Below are 19,294 nucleotides of genomic sequence, written 5' to 3' on the forward strand. Positions count from 1 at the left end.
ATTTCTCAGAGATTTTGCTAGTAACGAATTTATCAAATCCAGATGCCTTGGGCTGAAGACCCAGCTTTCTCCATATGAAAGCCCTGCAGTGGCCTTAATGCTAATCCTGTAGAAATCAAGGGGATTTGGGACACTTCACTAAATATGTTTTGCTGAAGGCTGTTGCTTCTGGCTTGTGCAGGCTGCCTGTGGCTTGAACCCTAATTACCATGTTTGGGATTTCTTTTTAACTCCCTCTCACCCACACAGGCTGTTATGGGAAAAGGCTAAACTGACTGGAGGAGGCAAGGGGTCTTTTTTCCAAGGTGCAGGTTGATGTTGTCTTGCCATATGTCCTGCACATGGTGCTATGCATTATGGGCATAAGCCAAGAGAAGCCTAGAGATGGGCCCTACATTTACACCACCAGAAAATAAAAATCCCCTCTGGGAGTGGTGGGAAGGAGGAGAGGCCTTTCTTTAACAGAAAAGCCATTCAGTATAAGCCACATTGTAATTCTGCATCTAAAGGAGAAGCTAAACTAATCACTGAGCAGAACTAATCTCTCTTTCAAGTCAGCCATTTCATGGGGCTTGCACTGCACTCAAGGCAGGGGAGCCGAGGGGAGGTGTCTGTGGGGCTGCAGACACAGCCCAAGTGCAGATCCCCATTCCATGGACACACAAGGGATAGGAATCACCTCAGCCTTAACAGTCACTCCACTGGGTTACAGCAAGGGCACGTCCAAACTCGCTTTACTGTTCACCACGTGGCAGAGAGGTGAGAGTCAGTGTGAGCTGGAGTCTGCCATCTTTACCTGTCTGCTTGTGATCCCTGCCTCGGAGGAACTTGGTCGGTGGACCCCAGAGACCAGTGGGACTCACCTGCAGCCCAAGGAGACACCTGCTGGCCAGGAACAGCTGAGCGTGCTTGGAAAACCAAAAGTGCCTGCACTGCACTACAGATACACTGAGATACTGCACAGAGATACAGGTTGTTTAAAAAGTAAGTTTTTTTAAAAGCTTTATTCCAAACAGCTGATTATCCTCTCAAGGGTTAAAATTGATTATTCAATTCTGTCACAAGTTTTTAATGAGGAAATGCATGGGTCAGAGCCTACATGTGGGAAGGACCTGTTGTGTGCTGCTGAGAGGGTGTCCAGAGGGAGCCCCTCCACTGCATCAATGCACTGAGATAAATGTTCAAAGGGACCAGCCACAAACCAAGGATAAGGGCTTACACAATATATTTGGCCAAAATATTTCAGACCTTAGAGATTTTTATGCTGGTTTTAAATTGGTTTTAAATTAATTTATGTTTATTTCAGTGTATTTAAGTAGGGGTCTTGTGGAGACAGATAAAAAAGCATTCAGACACTCCATTTATAGCAATAGTTGAATTATGCTTGCAAAAATTAATTCTGCTTTAGCAGAGCATTATGTATTTTGTAACAATTCTGTGTTTTATGGCAGCCTGCATTTACCCATTCATTGTCTGATCAAGAAGGAATTCCACATCTGCAAGTGGAGACCACACAAACTAAATATTAGCTCAGACCTTTTAGTAGATATATGTGCTATGTGGACTGAATACCCCAGAGAGTGCACAAGACCTCTCTCAGTGGTACGGAAAGGAACGTTTCAATTAGCCTCTGCACACAGACATACCTCTCAGGAAAATTATAATCATGATTCAGGCACTCTAAAATAGTTTCCTCAAAGCCCCATGCCACACAGAAGAGATCAAATATTTAATGAACTAAGAATGTTACATTTCTGTGTAAAGAGCACAGCTTGTCTAGTTTTCATCATTTTCCTTAAATAAGGCCTGGATCATCTTAGCTGTGATACGCCCATCTGATTTACCAACAGTACGCCCTTCTCTGTGGCTCCCGCTTGGCACTTCTTCTGTTTCCTTACAAGTAAGCACAGCTTTTCCAACCAAAAGCAGCTTTCTCTTCAGAGGTCCCAGTTTTGAGTATGCCTTAAGAAGAAAGAATATGGTTCATTTGTAATTTCATAGAAAAGCAACCATTCTTAAGAAAAAAAACCAAAACAACAAAACCAGAAACTTTTATTTTTAAAGCAACTGTAGAGATGCTGCTCTGGGGCTGTGTTTGATAATGTCAGAGATAAAGGGCTTCTTTTGCAAGCCAACTCATTTTAGGAGGCTACAGCCCTGCTGCCCTCTTCTCTGTGTTTTCACCAGTGCACTGTTGCCTCAACCCTGAAGTTTGCACCCAGGAACACCTTCATCCTGGCTTTCTGTTGAAGGAATCTTGATCCTTTAATGCTGCTGTGCAACACAGACTCTAAAGGACCTGTTCATTGCCATCCAAGCCTCGTAATCTCTCGTGACATTCAGAATTCTTTCTAGGGGAATTTCATCCTGACACTCCATGGGATGATTCTTAGGACATCATTCAATGGCCAAAACACATGCCTCATGGTATCAGAGATGCCTGAAGGCATCCAAAACTTCCATGTGCTCTTTTGGCCCAGCATCTGAAGGGCATGGACCTAACTGTCCCAAATATCACCAGAAGACTACAATCCATCTGAACAGCCCAGCAGGTAAAGGACATTGGATGCCATAACCACTGGAAATAGAAGGGTCCTGACAGTAGCTCATGCTCCACACTGAAAGTGTTAAAGTGTGTTTGTGTCAGTGGAAGACCTGATAACTCTGGCTCATACCTGGAACTCTTCTTCTTCATCCAACAAGCTGTCCAGGGATGGAGTGAAGAATTTTTTCCTCAATTGTTCATCACTGTCTGGAGGCTTCTTATAATCTCTTTTAGAACAAATCTTTGGAAAGGCACTTCTGAGGCTCTTTCCATCTGTCTTTGCTTTTCAAAGAGAAGAAAAAGGAAGTATATGTAATAGTTAAGCCTTATGGAAGTCAGAATCAGTACTTGATATGAGCATTGCCTGCAATCTTTAATATGGCTTAGCCCCTGCAATGCAAAGAACAGCTTGGTAGCATTTTTAATTAGCAAATTAATTAGCAATTCAAGCCAAATGCTCATTTACACTGGGGTTTTTTATGTGTTTTTTGTTCACAATTTCTGATCAAGACCCAGGGACTGAAATTGATTGGAAGTTAGAACTAATGGATCTGTAGGAGGGGGCAGGGAAAAAAATGAGCTTTTGTCAGTTCAGCTTAAATCCTGTAGAGCCCTGAATAGTTAAAAAGAATAAGAAAGGCAGCAAAACCAAGTATAAATTTCTTCTATATCCATGTTTGTGTATCTGTAGTACATAACTACAAGTTCCTGAAACACAGTCGACTTATAACTCCCCTAAAGAGATCACATCTGTAGTTAACTCATTCTCAAGATGATACAGAGGTTTCTGAACATGGACTGCCAAGTTACAGGTTTGCCTGTGACTGTGACCCAGCTTCTTGAAACAAAGCCTTATCCTCCAGGTAACTATTGCAAAAATCTAACAAATGTGTTCAAAGTTAACATGTGTTTAATACAGAAGTTCTGGTCAACATGTTCGCTGGTGCCTGATGTTTCAAAAGGCCCACCTATGGCTGGGACTGATCAGAACTTCAACAAACTTCTTCATGTATCCATAACTGTATGATTTCCATTTTTCTAACATATCTCTTTAATTTTAATTAAAGAGATATGTTAGAATTATCTTCTACTTTTTTCCATCCTCTTTCTTCTACTCACACAAAGATGTAAAATAAAATTTGTGATACTTAGGAACCCACAGAGTCTGCCCTAAACAGATAAGCACAGGCTCCTGCTCCTTCTTGCTTAACAGTATATCCTTTCCCTGGCCACACCTACCAGAAGGGATGGAGATTCAGCCCAAAATTCAGTACTGCTTACCAAAATTTTCAGTTTAGGTTGAGCTCCATGTAGCTTCATCTCCTCTTGCTAGGGATTTAGTTATAATTGAGCTCTGGTGTATTAGATTAATGACTGCAAAGTGCATGCACACTTAAAGTGAAAGCCTACATGGAGTTTAAGAGTGTCCTCACAGGGACAAGCTATAATGAAGTTATGATATGGATCAGTAAAGAACTGATTAGGATATGATTCATATCTTCATAAAAGATGGCCAATCCTGTAAACTGTATTCCAGGGTAGCTCTGGATGAGTAATAATATTCCACAATCTAAAACCAATTTAAATTTAAAAACTGTATTACAGATAGATTGTGATTTTATCTCCTTATGCAAATTACAATCTATTATGGCTGTGGTGGCTGCAATCAAGAGGGGAATAAGGTGTTCTCCATGCCAAACAGGTAGTTTGAATAAAAAGTTTCAGAAATAAAAAGTCTGTGCATGTTTAGTAACTTAGTATTTCTTATAAGCTGCTGTCATTTGCATTACCTGCATATTTTCTGGTTTCCCTTTTCATTTCATCCTTAGGAAGTTCTTGCAAGCCAGTTTCCTTTGTATGAAACAACTGCCTATGGAGTAAAAAATATATAGTGAAATCCATAATAGGAGTCTAATTTTTTCTCTAATCTGTCCTGTGCAGTGATTTGGGGTGAGGGGGAGGCTACCCTTTCTGAGAACCACTGCTGCTTAACCACAGAGGCAGAATAGCGCAATGGTTCAAAAATGCAATGGAGGCAGCCAGGTAGCTTAGTGGCTAATAAGCTGCTCCTTTTTATTTTTAGTGCCTTAGTTCAACTATGTCTATGAGACTAAAAGAAAACAAATGTTATAGTCTCTAGTCAGTCCAAGATTCAGACCACAGCTGGCAGCTCTCACTTCAAAGAAATCCAAAGTTTGGAGAGAAAAATGGTCACTTCTTAAGACTTGAACTTTTTGTGCAATATGGCTAAAATCACTGAGCTGGGACTGGAAACTGAAGATGGATCTCTCACATTGTTGCACTGTGCTTTTGACACCATTAGTGTTGACATTTTGTAGCTAAATTAATCTCTCTCCAGGGAAAAAGTTAAATCATTTCAACACAAAAGAAGCTAATACTACAGACACCTCTGCAGACAGACATTTCCCAAGGTCTCTTCCTCTCTCAGTGTCAGGTCATTTGTTTCACTCAAGATTGCAAACCCCCTATATATTTGCAAATTAATCTTCACATCCTTAAGCATTTTGCAAACAGTAAAGAAAAAAAAAATCTATTATTCAGCACTTAGTCTGAAAAGCTGGGGCTGAGACCATTAATTGCAACACAAAGAAATTATTTCCAAGCCTAAGTGATATAAAGTGAGTAGTGTTAAATCTTAGTAGATTAATTAAGGAGCCAGTTTCTTCCCTGAAATTCAGTACTTGAGGAATCACAATCTTATTGTCATCCTTCAGAGATACTGCTCCCATGTATACTCAGTCAAATCCTGTCTTTCCTCAACTAGGAGACTACCTTGGCTTTGATGTGGGAGAGCCTAAACAGCTCTAGAGGCAGACAGGAGCATTATTTAAAAAACAAAAAAAAATCACTTTTGAATCCATGAAAGCATTATTTTACCCTGATACTCTTAGATGCTGAAGTTTGATATCAATCAGTTTTGCCACCAAACTGGTATTTTCTTCTTCCAGGAGCTGGACAGAAGCTTTCAAATCCTTTTCTTCCTTTCGGTAGATCTGAACCTTTTGACAATTAAAAAAAGAATAAAAGAAAGTCTTAGAATTTTGTAAAGCTTTGATAGCAACAACCTTACCAGCACACACCTAGGAAAAATGCAGCTATATCAGCAAGATTGCATATTAGGTGGGGAAACACAGTGACACATCTTCAGACAAAAGGAAGGACTCGCTGGTTCTTTCACACCTTTATTAGAACCCTTTTACTGTCACAGCACATGTGTGTCAATCACAGCCACACATTTGGGCTATGCAACCCTGACAGCAAAATTTTCTTGTACAGTCAAAGACGTCTGCTAGACAGGAGCTCTAGATTTTTCTTTTTTGCTTTCACATCAGAGTTTTGAGAGAGGAAAAGCTTCTTTGCAGAGGTAAAGTCAGGGTCTTACTCAGCAAGTGTTGTTTTTCTAATTTCTTCCTATACCTGAAACCTTCTTACCTAAAATTAGTGAAGTTTTCAGTCCAAGTTACCACAGTATTTCTTCCCTCAGAGGGTGGTGGTGGGGCTCTGGAACAGGCTCCCCTGGGTCACAGCCCCAAGGCTGACAGAGCTCAAGGAGCATTTGGACAATGCTCTCAGGGGGCTTTTCAGGAGCAGGAGTTGGACTCAATGATCCTTGTGGGCCTCTTCCAGCTCAGGATGTTCTATGGCTCTGTGACATTGGCTGAGCCCCAGGTACTATTTGCTTTCAGACTGGCAATTGCCCTTTATCAGTGTGGAGATATACTGACCAAAGGATGCTGGTTATTCAGTTCCCACAATGCCTCCCACTTCTGCATAAGTACCAGCAAGTGTTTACCCCCTTACTGGGAAAGGGAATATACTATGGGAAAGATCTTCCCAGAAAGCTTAGCCATAATGCATGTGTTCAAGAGAAGTACCAAGCGATCTGAAAGCGTCCATTCTCATCAAAACCAAATTAACCCAGCTACAATAATCCAAATTGGCAGTTAAAACTAGTTCCAACTTCTCCCAAGGATTAAAAAGGTGAAAATTACTAGAAATTAACCAGTAACAGGATGTGGCTTGGCACAGTGAGGTGATGCAGCTTTGCACCATCTTGGTGTCACAGATTAACCATGGAAAAATGTGACTGACGTCTCCAAATCTGTTTTAATTTTGGAGGTAACTAATCTAGAGCTATTTTGGTAAGTCATTTTTCAGTTCAGTGGCCAAACTTAAATAAAAAAAAAGAACTGAGACAAAACTAAAATTTTTGGTTTATCACCCCCAAAGGAAACACTGAAACAGTCTGTCAGCTACATATAAACATTAGTCTGAGAGAAAATATTTCATCCATGTAAGAAAAGCAGAGAAAATGAATGGGTGAATTCAGAGGACCGGAGAAGTTAGTGATAATAGTTTTGTTTTTGCCCAAAATTCAAAGCAGTAATTCATAACAGGAAAGTAGCAACATAGGAAAGTAACTCATAACGTAGGAAACTTCTGCTTGAGAAGAAAGAAATCCAAATCCCTCAGCTCTGAGGTGAAGGCCTGTCAGGACATAAGAGTACTCCAAAGTGCTCTCTTATTGGCACTGCTAATGTGTGTAAAACCTGTAAGTGTTCAGTGAGACAGGGAGAAGGGAAGAGAATTCATACTCATGCAGTGATGGGATGTGTAGATTTGAGCTCCTGTTTGTTTATACAGAATAAAACATTAATTCTTTCCCATTTCTTTTCCTTACCCTCATTGCTTCAGAAGTTGTGGTTTGGACACCCTCCCTGGAAAGTTAAAGATGCATGCTCAGAGCTCATTAAGGGGAAGAAGGAAAGCTGTGTCCCTGCATCCTGGCAAGTACCTTAAATTAGTAACGAAAATGAAGAACCTCTGCCAGGTTTGTTGATGTGGCATGGAAAAGTAAGAAGTACATTTATTAACTTTCCAAAAAGTTTTGCTCAGCTCTCAACTGTGAGGCTGTAAAAGTGAGGAAAGGCATTTCACTCACCAATCTCATGCTTAGATTTGATTGAAACAAAGAACCTATATTGACTGGAATAAAAAAAATCAAACTTTCACTATGGAAAAAATTATTTTCCTAAATCTGGCACACAAAAATATTTTCTTGTCAAGAAAATTACAGCTATCTAATATAGAGCTCTAAATTGTCATTAAAGGTCAGTGTAAGAGCTATCAAGCAATTAATTAGAGCCATATATGATTTTGATTTTCCTTTCTTCAGTGTAGAGTCCCCATGGTTTCTTTATGACATTCCATTTCATGTCGTCTCAAGCCATTTCTCAGAACATATTTCCAACATCCATATCCATTTTCTTTCAATACAGCAGCACTGGAACTTTAATGCAATTCAAACCTCCCCTCTTCAGCTACTTACCTGGTTGATCCTTTATAGCATCCCAGTCTCCACAGATAAAGACCCGTAATTGTATGGAACATTGTAGTCCTTCATGTAACAGCTTGGGCAGGAAAGGGGGTCCTCCATTTGTGAAAGCAGATGTTCACCTCTTACCTTTATTCACCACATTGCACTGCTTTCTGCTGAGGATCACAGATTAATTACTGGAAAACTGCTCTCCTTTGCCAAAAGAAGTCTCCCAGGCCCATGACTGGAAACAGTTCTGACCATAGGCCACATTATTTTAAACATGAAGCGCCATGATAAACTGCAGGCAAGCAATCCTCTTACCTCTTCTTTTAGCCACTCGTTCTCTTCAATCTCTCTGCGACAGTTCTTGTCTAAGTACCCCACAGCATTCTGAGAAAACACAAGTTAAAATAATCCCATCGGAGAGCAACACTTCGACAGTCCTGCACACTATAAAGAAAAGCTGTCTGCTCTTTAGCAGGAAATAATTAAGACACATCTACACAACAGACTGTAGCATCCTCTGAGGGATTACAAGGGGATTTACTTCACAAGGCCAGATGTTTCTCCTCTATCATTCTGCCTAGAGCAGATTATATGTCAAGCAATTTAGCAATATTTTTGATTTCCCATATTAAAATAGGACATTTCCCTTTTTGTCTAATAAATTCTTCTGTGTACCACTACTGCTCAAGTCTTACTGCTTTCAGAAAATCAAACCTTCAGCTATTAAGAATCCCAAGTAAAATCCCAAATGAGGCAGTACTGCTCTACAACAAGTGACCTAAGCATGTAGAGGTCTGACCCCAGGCTACAATTTAATTATTGATGTCAGTAAAGTGGAAAGGAAGAAGTGAGGGGGAAGATGCCCCAACAGATCACCATAAACACAGTCCTCTGGATTATGTTCTCACATGACTGGAAATTCCAGCACTGAAGTCAGGGAATTTAAAAATCTAATGGGCCTAGTGGTTTGTACTGAAGTATGCTTTGCATTTTGTGAAAGTAAGAAGTTGTCACTAGAACTATTTGTAAACCATGTTTTCAAATCAGAGCTGGCAGAGATTACAAAATCATAGTGAATCAATAAACCTATATTTTCCTGAGACTGCACTATTGTGACATTTAAAAAATGTTGTACTTTACAAGTACAGTGAAACCCTTTTTTTTCAAATTGAAGTATATTTTCATGCAATCTATTGGTGTATTACTGCTTTTGGAAATCTGTGTAAATGTCAAAATCAAGGCCATGGCAAAAGCAACATGTTCTCAAACAAGCCTTGTCAGTGCATGGTGCCCCAGTTTCCTGTGCACTGTTTGTAAAATGCCCTCATATCTACCCATTGTTATTCTGGTAGAAAGAAAAAAAAAGGTACATATATGTATAGCAGTAACCAAATCCATATGTACCAGGATTTGCAGGTTATTTTACTCTCAATTTATTAAAAAAGTTTGAAGTCTTAATATGAGTTAAAATAATTAATAATGCAGAGTACATGTACCCCAACTGTAACACAGGAGTTTTTAAAAAAAGCAAAAAGAATACCTTAAGAGCTTCTTCACTGAGTAATTTCATGTGCCTGTCAAACATTTTCTGATTTTCCTCTCTCACAACTTCCAAAGCTTTGCTATAATATTCTTCAAAACAAAAAAACAGGGAAATCAGAAATCATTATTTGCCATCAATTTTTCCTGATAACATATAGAAAACTGACATGCCATTACTAAACTGCAACTTATCAGTGAGTGTCACCTGGGCAGATACTCCACAGAGAAGGATTCAAATATCCTTTTCTAAAGAATTTCTCCTTCCAAACCCAAAGAACAGTAGTGTTAACTACAAAACTGGAAATTGGAAGTGGAACAGAAATTACACATTTCTGTTCACAACTGCAAGAGCGGAGCAATTCACTGCTAACTGAGCAGTGATCTAAGCAATTCTCTGCTAAAATACTGGCATCTTAACATTAAATTTTGTCTCTATCAATAGCAGAGCTCCTGGAGCCATATGAGAGATTTGCTTAGAAAATTTATTTTTTTGACATAGAAGCATACTGGATCTCCTTCTCCACATGACATTTTTTCAGATAGTTATTATAACGTGCCTAATAAATTTTCTGACTTATTTAAGACTCTGAGGTTCTAATTTGACAGCGGGACAAAATGGAGAATGTGGCAATTGCCACAATGATTTGCTTCTATCATTACTTGTGGTCATTATTTAAAAAGTGTGTCTTACACTGAACTGAATAGGTTTGGATTCATGTTCTAGTCACTTGCTATTTAATTATTTCATCCTTCCATTTAGTTCTTTTGTTTTTGCTCTTCTAAATAGCTCACTCCTGCTTGATATTTCCTCCTTCTGAAGGAATGAATGAGATTATAGTAATTTTCTGTGAAGGAAGGCATAGCGCATTTATTTCAAATGGTTGAAATTCAGTCTTTTACTACACTTGTGTTGCAGACAGCCTATTTCTGATCTAGCTGCAAACAAATATCTACTTATGCATGCACTGTGGAGTCAAAGGCAGTCAAATATGAAAGGTGTATTAGGAGTGCATTAATTATTAATTTAACACAGTGGAAGCTGGACTCCACCATCTAGATTTGGCAGAATGAAAAGGAAGGACTTCCATACTATAATGAATTCACTCTTCCATTATTTCAAATAGCTAAATAACCTGAGTTGTACTTGGAGAATGAAAAAGGAGGAAGTGTGTGTCTGAACAGTTGCTAAAGAGGCTATCTTCCCTAATCCCCTCACTGCAACACTGTTTTCCCCACACATCACCTAAATTGCGGCTCTCTTTTGCTTGCTCTCCTCTCCAGCTGTTTTGCTTAAAATGTCACCACCAGAAACCATGAACTGTGCCAGTTCCAAGCCCTTCAGTGGTACACACAGAGACAGATACCTGCTTACCTATGCTTATTCTCTAAGCTTGTTACACATTCAAGGCGTGAGCAAGCCAAATTTGTTGCTGCCTTGCTCAGAAAGCTTGATAGATTGAAAGATAGATTTCTGCTGGAAGGCTGTACTCACCAGACACTTTCTAGGTTCAGTTTTAGGGAGTTAAGCAGAATAGTATGGTAAACATCCAGTACTGTCAGCATCATTTTCCAGTATGTTATGTAGGGCATTTACATATGTACCACTATAACTGATTTTCAATAAATACATTTCTGTTGGACCATGACTTTTTGTTAAACCACAACATTCTGTACCCTGTGGCATGCAGGAGATCAGACTGCCTATCCCTATTGGCATTCTATATAACAGCCCATTCTCTTTTCCATTTCATATTTCAGCAGCAATATAGAGAAATTTTAAATCAATTAAGAACACGGAAAATGAATAAACCCCAACCTCTCCTGAATACAGACGTGGATATCTAGCAAGGTATCTGGAAATGTAGAAATCACAGAGCAGATCTTAATGGTGGTAAAATATGTTTTGAGAGACAAAAAGATAGCTTATTCACAGTAGCTGATGCCTGGTAATGGCTGGCACAGAATATACAGAGACCCTTAGAGCAGTGTCACTGCCTGTTACTACCAGCTGCTTGGCTGCAGCCACGCATACTGAGAGGGACATAAAGAAAGAAAACCAGGACATCCTTCTCCTGTTGGAAGCATGGCTTATGTAACAGCAAAATATTTAAATTATTTTTAAATAATGCAGTAATAAAGAAATCTTTGTAAAGCACTCACAGCACAATGTATAAGCTCTCAAATGAATTGCACTGCTGTGACAGGGCTGAAACAGTTCTCAGTGTGTGTCTGGGTGCCTGTGGGTGATTTTGCAGAGCCTCACACAGTGCAATAGGAGGAAAGGCCCAGACCACTGGCTAAAGAGCTCCCTCTAGTCCTGCATGGAAACCAGTGCGCTCCACAGAAAAGACCGTTCCAAGAATGAGCTCATACTGCTTTCCTGTCAAAGGGGCTTTCAATATGTGAAGTGCTTGTAGATGATGAGAACTAACAGCAGCAGAGTCAACATTTTCAAGTATGACTGCTAAGGGAGCCCTCTGTGTAGGTGACCTAAATATGTGTAGACTTATTTTTACAAAAAACTGCTATCCTTCTCAGTAACTTGTTTTTTTTTTAATGGGTTGCCTGTATTTTACAAGAAAACCATCAAAGGACCAGCTTATCAGTTTCTTGAAGTGTCATCATTTCTGTAAACTTTACCAATTTCTTTAATAAAGGAACTTTTACAGAGAGAGAAATAAAGAAAGGGAGTCATTCTATTTTTCAGGATTATGCAGCCCATCTTAGGTGCACTTAGAAAAGTTCATGCAAATTACTAGAAAAGTTGATAGAAGCTACTAGAACTTGATCTAAAATTAATTTTATCATTTCATTCCTGCAGGCAATATGCAAAGCCCCTGTAAGACTTGCATTACACCAGTTGTAAACTGACCTTCAGTTCTTTCAAGTTCATATTTGACATCTGCAATGTCTTTTTCCAGACGGCTAATCCTCTCAGCATGTATTTTGCTTCCGACATTTTTGTACTCCAACCAATAATCTCTCTCACGCTGCTTTTCTACAATTTTTTTCTTTGTTTCTTCAATTTGGGAGCGCAGATCTATTAAAATAACAATGTCAAAACTGATTTATTGAACTGATAATTCTTACTATGTCAACTTCTTTAAGAAAGGTCTTTTCATAGGGAATGGAAAAGGAAGGGGGATTCTTCCACACTATAGTACATCACAACCTGATGGCCTTACACAGTTTCTAGGGCCACTAGCATTGCTGAAAACAGCTTGATCTTATTCTTCCAAAGAGAGACAAGTGTTCTCACCAAAATGTTGTAACCAAGGTCACGTGTCTCCCACAGAGAATCGCAGGGATGGCAGCTGGAATTTTCAACACTCAAAACTGGTCTTTTTTCCTTCCATCAATAATTTTTTATTTTTAATCCTCAGTAGATCCAGTGCTTAGGACTTTCGTGAGTTTCAAAAAAGAGGAAGCCTCTGTACTTGCACAATACTATACATCATTTGGAAGGGACAGATTGATTTATAAGCCCTCCACAATCTCCTACTAAACTCAGAGAGCCCAATTTTGGGAGAGGAATAGTATTGATACTTTTTATACAACAAAGAAGTTGAATCTCTACTTAAATTGCAAAACAACATCAACATGTACTTAATCCCAAGTGTGTAAACTGCAAACCACACTTCCCCAGCACACAATTTACCTTCAAGAAGTTGTTCTTTGTCCTTCACAAACTGGAAAACTGCTTTCAGTGACTCTTCCACATCATCCCTGGTTGCAATCCCCTTCTCATCTCGTTTGTTTTCCTTTTCTTCTATTTGCCTTACTAAGCGGCTGATAAGCAACTTCTGCTCTTCCTTCAGAACAACATTCTAAGGAAGAAGACATAGCTGATATTAAAATGTTTTCAGAGTGAAAAACTTTAGAAAAAAAGGAAAATATGCCCTAGTGCCAGATGAAATGCAAGAACAACCTGTGCTTCATATTCTGAAAGGTTAGAGCAGGAGGGAGAATTTGCAAGGCTCAGATATTTCCTCAGTAACTTCAGACCACTGGAAGGAAATGAGAGACCAATGACAGCTGTACTGGGTACAGCCCACCAATAATCCTCCATTGCCTGGAAAGAAAGGTCCTTGCAGACAATTTAATAACAATGTTTCTATGCAGGAGCTGTTTGCTTCCTGTGGACATTCCTCATGAGAATGTACCATCTTCATATAGAAAAATCATGAGACAATCAGGTCACTTGCATATAACCACAGCAAAGAGTCTTGTCAGAGCTGAAATGAGTAATACGTCCTGAAACCACAACTGGGATCATAACCCCTGGCCATGACCCTCTCGCTCAGATTGTTTGAAATCCAGATTGTGTATGTTTGCTCCCAAAGGATACCACACAGGAGCAAACAAGTGGGAAGTAAATAACAGTGAGTAGGCAGTGGAAAGAGTCTCAAGCATTCCTCACTTCTAGGATTAACTCTAAACCACTCACAAACATTAAGCAGGAAATAAAGAATGGAGCTCAAAGCACTGTCAAAACATGATTAAATTAAAACAATAGCACTTCACCCATGCCTTAAAGTACCCTGCTCAATCCAAAACATGGAGTCCTTGAAAGACCATGAACTAGCAGCAAATTGGGGGAATAACTGTAGAAAGATAGCTGGGAGTAAAATTATAGGAAACTAGGAAGTTGTATTCACATCCTAACAGAAGTTGGATGGTAGGGAAATTATAGACTAAAATGCAGCTGCTACTATCTGAATGGAATGCAGCTGGCATGCTCGAAACCCACTCCATGATGATGCCCTACAATCTGCAACCACAGCCCCTGCTAAGGGCATGGAACAGAGGGTGGAACAGGGTGGAGACACCGTGGCCAGGCTGCACAGAAATCTTTGCAGGGAAGGGAACTCAATGGCACGCTGTAGCTGACAAACAGCACAACACCTGTCAGCCAGGGGAGAGAGAAGAAGATGAATAACTAGAGTCACTCAAGCTCTGCCTAAACATAAAGAAATAGTATAAAAGTAAGTTAGGAATGGGGAGAAGTTTGGGAAGTCCATCGTAACTGCTGGGATCAGTCATGAGGCTGAATCTGTCTTCTCCCCCACAGAGGGACACCTATTGGGTTAGAACCATGCTCTGTGAGCACTGAATACTTTGGATTAGAGCTTGTCTGTGTGTTGCTTTGATATGCTTTTGCAGAGAGATACTATCATTGAAAATCCTCAAAACTTAATCTAACTTTATGTTAATAAAGAGCATTACTCCATAAACTGTCAGTGTGAGCCCTTCACAGGAACTGGCTGTCAGTAACACAAACAAACTGGGGAGACCCACTGAGGGGTCACAAAGTGGGGATACCAACTGAGGGGTCTCCCTTATGCTGTTGCTCTGTGTCTCTGAACAAGGCAGTTGAACCACCCTCCAATCCAGCAATATAATCCCAAGAGACAAAACACCCAACAATAATCATAAAAGCCTTCAGATGCCTGCAGAAAGAAGAGCAATTGCCACTTCCAGTGATAGTTAAACCACAAATGAAACACCATCCAGGCTTACAAGACTGCAAGAAGTACCACAGAGAGCTGAACAGATGGATGCTTATAAAAGCACGGCAAGCATCAGCACGGGAAAGACAGAGAGGCGTTGTTTCAATGTTTCACTGCTATGAAGTGCAGGCTGCAACATGATGCAGAATAAGGATTTTTTGAGCATTTTCAATTAATTTCAATAGATGACTCTCTAATATCTATTTTCAAAGTTCACTGCTCACAGTTACCAGATGCCATATTATGGCTGTTTATATACAGCTCATATGCATGGTTCTTTAAAGTGTCACTCAGGTGAGATCAGTAGTTACACAACCTTGTTCTAAAAGTTACCCAAACAATTATTAATCCATGAGAAAGTGTGTCTTCATCCATCAGTGCTAGAAATCACAGCTAGCAAATAGCATGATGGTCTTTCTCCTTTATTCAATTTTTATTGTAACTACATTTGCAGCAATAACTAGATTCTCACAGAAACCTGTGCAATCCTCAGAAGGATTCAAAGAAGCTTAGCAATTCCCAGTGCTTGGTTAGATCTGCTAATACTACCAACAAAAATTAAATTTATACCATTTATTCTTCATGCATTGAAATATTGAAGAATATTTGTAGGACTGGTTAAAAGGCATATCTGATGTACTGCAGGAAAGGTACCTACTGAAAGGTGACTTGCTGTCCTGTGCTTGCTGCAGAGAAAAATGCCAAAGAAGGGAAATAAAGTTGATAAAAGGACTAAAGCACATGTGTGATGTGGAGCAGCTGAGGATGTTTGGTCTGGAGAAAAAGAGGCTCAGGTGGCACCTTATCTCTCCTTAAAACCACCTGGAATGACTTTGTAGCCAGGTGGAGGTTGGTCTCTCCCCCCATGCAACAAGTAAGAGGGCAAAAGAAAAATAAAATTGTGCCAAGTTTAGATTGGTTACTAGGGAAAATTTCTTCACTGAAAGGGTGGTGAGGTATTGGAACAGGTTGCCCAGGAAAGTAGTGGAATCACTATCCCTGGAAGTGTTCAAAAGACACATGGATGTGGCACTTGTTGACTACTTTAGTGATGAACACAATGGTGCTGGGTTACACAGTGGACTTGATAATCTGAGAAGTCTTTCCCATCCTTAACAATTCTGTGATTCCATTAAAATATGTAGGTGGTTATAAGGATCTCTTGTGCATTGGAAAGCACCTGCACTGAACTCACTTTACCTTAATCCTCTGTCCTATTCTGTAATGTTCTACTCCTGCAGCTTCTTTTTAGCATATTACATTTAGGACATGCATGCTATATGTCACATTTAATTCAGGTAACACTTTAACTTTCAGCAGATAAAGTGACTCACTAACTCCAGTTTCATTGACTGTAACAAATGCACTGCAATAACTAATTTTAAAGTATGTAGTATTCAAATGGAAAGAATAAAACTGAATCTATGAGTAAGAATACCACAAATAAAATTTGTTGTATAGTAACTTACCTTTTTAATATCTTCTTTGAGCTTTTCTTCCAATCCTTTCAGATGAAACAAAACCCATGCAATTGCTGTTTGTTTGGCCGCAATGCTATGAAGAGAGAGTAAAGAAAGAGACATTCTTACAAAAAATTAGAGAAAGGAACGCTATTTAAGCTAGATTAAATGTAAATACTACCAAAATGTTTATTTTCACATCATATTGCTAGACTTATTTGGGTAAATACCACTGTCTGCTTACTACACATAAAGAAATTATTTCCCACATACATCTGGGCCTGCATGTTAGTTTGGATTTCATAGCCCTACAGATCAGCAGACTCCGTGGGTCTATTGTTCCTGTGTAGCCTCCTGAGAGGCTGGAGCTGGTTTGCTCATTCTGCATGAGGTTTAGCTGACCTCTTACACAGGTCACCTTCAGGACAAGGTAATTCATGCTCCAAAAAGTATTACTCTAGCACTCTGTACCTCTGTTCCCAGCATTCACTCATCATGTGGTGCAATAGTATTGCAATTATCATAAAACCTTTTATTCTTTTAACAGTTCTTCTTCTCTCAGTTTTTAGTTTGAGGGTTTGGAGTGCTTTTTTGTGGTTTTGGGAGTTTTTCCCTTCTCTGTTGATTTCAGCTGTTTCAAAAGAAGATAATTAATTTCCTAGTTAATTTGCTAAGTTTGGATCACTGAATCATGCAAATTGCAGTTTACTAAATTTGCATCCTCTGGTGTCAGTGCATTGTGTATTGGTGTCAGCTCCAAGGTATTCTTCAGGTTTTCTATTAAGTAGAAGGATATTAGTTAGAGAGAGACTAGACCAGGGTACAGTGGTCATGGCCACAGCAAAAGCACATCATAAGATTGTTGTTCCTAAGAAATGCTGAAATGAAGAACTTTAATGAAAATGCAAAATAACAAACTCCCTAGGAACAGTGACCATTCTTCAGTGCAAGGAAATAAAAAACAGGAATCAAAGTTAAATAAATCCTACATACTCGATAAATCCTAAAGGGGAATGTGACAGCTGTTCACTTGTATGATTATCCACCTTTGATCAGTCAAGTAGTACAGAGAATTTACAGAGGTGAAGAGAAAGAAAGGAAGAATAAGAGGGACAGATAAGAGAGTGGCAGAAAGATAAAAACAGCAAGAAGAATACTTTTCTTCCCTTTTCCCCCTTCTGTTGCTGTAGAAACTACATATTCCATTTCAATGAAGCACCTATTTCAGTGGAAGACTCCAGACAAATGAGTCATTTGCTTGGATATTAGCATATGCATAACAATAATTTTATCAGAAAGTGGTACTGGTTTTTTCTCAGCCCACTAATACAGTTTCCTTATTCCTTCACAAAATAGGTGAGTTAGTTTTGGACTTTTCAGAAGGTATTTGTTTGTGATATGATTCAGGTAAATCTAGGCTATTTCACTATGGAAAATTGTACTCTGTGCTCTGTAAAATGAAACAGAAAATCCCACATAAACCCTGTGAACTCATACAGCTGTCACTACAACTACAGGAGCATCCTTTTTAGTTTGCTTACTCCACTTGTCATTTCCACACTGAGGCACTACTCCCTGCTCCCTAAATGCTGATAATTGTTGGATACTGGGTGTTCCTGAGGTATTTCCATTTCAATTTCTGTCTCAGATAAAAGTCATGAAGCTTATTTTTTCTCCTTTTAATCATTTACTCAAGAGACCAGAAATCAAGTAAGTTGAACAGGTTTGTAACTGCTTCAGATATCTCCCCCTTGGCTCTTATTTTCCTCTGCTTGATTTTAAGAGACCTTTCATTTATCCATCTCTTACTTTCAAAATAAAACACTTCACTCTCTGCTCTCAGCTGCACCAAGGAAGAGAGCAAACTGTAAGTCTTGAGGTTCTGGCTAGTGACAACAAACCTCCACGAACCCCAAGGAATCCTAAAAAATACAGCCAAATGTGATCTTGCAACTTCAGCATATGCTGATCAAAAGCTTGCTACTAACAGAAAAAATGTCAGGGTTTTTGGTTTTAATATTTTTTCCCAAGTTATAGCCTAATGGCATAAAATTTCTGACCCGTTTAATTGCTTTCTTACAGCTACATTTTAAAAAGCGAACCTTTCTGAAATAGCCGCAAAACCTCAAATAATCAGCTCAGGCTCCAAATTGTGTAAGTTGTCTTTGTTATCTGCTTTCTTTATTCACATATTCTGTATGAGTGAAAAGTTAAAATATATTAAACCTACTGATAATCTAGTAAGGATTCTGGTAAATCAGATTCAGGCTCTTGAACTTGCTCTTCTGGTTTCTTCTTTTTCTTACTCTCTTCCATTTTTTTTTTTTTTGGGGTTTTTTTCTTAATGTGCTAGAAGTGAAGGGAAAAAAAGTATAGAGATGAATAATTTACAAAACATTGTGTGTTCACTGGCATTTGTCACATTTGACAAGCTTGTAACAGTTCTGAAATAAAAAAAAAACCAAACTGGGTTTTTGGCAGCAACAATCCTTCCCAGGGGTAGCACTCAAGCCCATATCTCTATATATATATACATATATATGTGTGTGTATATATATACATATATATATGTAATGCATACCTGGGTAGATACAGTGGGCTCTACCACCATTACTTATTGCATCCCTTGCTACAGGTTGTCTTTTACATTCTTGCAAATCAAACCAGAAGCTGCTCCTTTTCCAGTCCTTTGTTTCTTGATCATGTTTGTTTTATCAAGTCCACTTGTTCACATGCCTCTCTTTCCCTCTCCTTCTGTTCTCCTAGCACTATGAATATCTCCCTTTCACCACAATTCTGATACCAGTTTTCATTGTCAGAGCTGGAACAAAAGCACTTTCTGAAGGGATATGCATGTCAGCAGTATTCCCCAGGCATGCTGTCACAACCA

The 19,294-nt window shown here is 39.1% G+C and overlaps 1 protein-coding gene across 1 annotated transcript; it reads right to left on the reverse strand.

The window, feature by feature from the left end:
- Positions 1 to 1,115: 1,115 nt before the first annotated feature.
- Positions 1,116 to 18,741, reverse strand: CCDC83 (coiled-coil domain containing 83). The gene is made up of 10 exons (XM_058800669.1): positions 18,635 to 18,741; positions 16,414 to 16,498; positions 13,093 to 13,261; positions 12,307 to 12,474; positions 9,433 to 9,524; positions 8,208 to 8,276; positions 5,444 to 5,565; positions 4,336 to 4,415; positions 2,676 to 2,827; positions 1,116 to 1,962 (listed from the first exon to the last, which is right to left on the reverse strand). Exons 1-10 carry the CDS (start codon positions 18,718 to 18,720, stop codon positions 1,777 to 1,779), a joined length of 1,209 nt encoding a protein of 402 aa, XP_058656652.1. The 5' UTR covers positions 18,721 to 18,741; the 3' UTR covers positions 1,116 to 1,776.
- Positions 18,742 to 19,294: the final 553 nt, after the last annotated feature.

This window comes from Ammospiza caudacuta, chromosome 2, assembly GCF_027887145.1.
Source record: "Ammospiza caudacuta isolate bAmmCau1 chromosome 2, bAmmCau1.pri, whole genome shotgun sequence".
In the NCBI taxonomy this organism is placed as follows: domain Eukaryota; kingdom Metazoa; phylum Chordata; class Aves; order Passeriformes; family Passerellidae; genus Ammospiza; species Ammospiza caudacuta.

Bases quoted from the DNA above. Each gene is read 5' to 3' on its own strand.
- CCDC83 (XM_058800669.1), bottom strand. From the start codon at position 18,720: ATGGAAGAGAGTAAGAAAAAGAAGAAACCAGAAGAGCAAGTTCAAGAG. The intron at 16,499-18,634 runs GTAGGTTTAATA...CTCTCTTCATAG, and splicing joins GAATCCTTACTAGATTATCA to CATTGCGGCCAAACAAACAG. The intron at 5,566-8,207 runs GTAAGAGGATTG...AATTGTCAAAAG, and splicing joins ACGAGTGGCTAAAAGAAGAG to GTTCAGATCTACCGAAAGGA.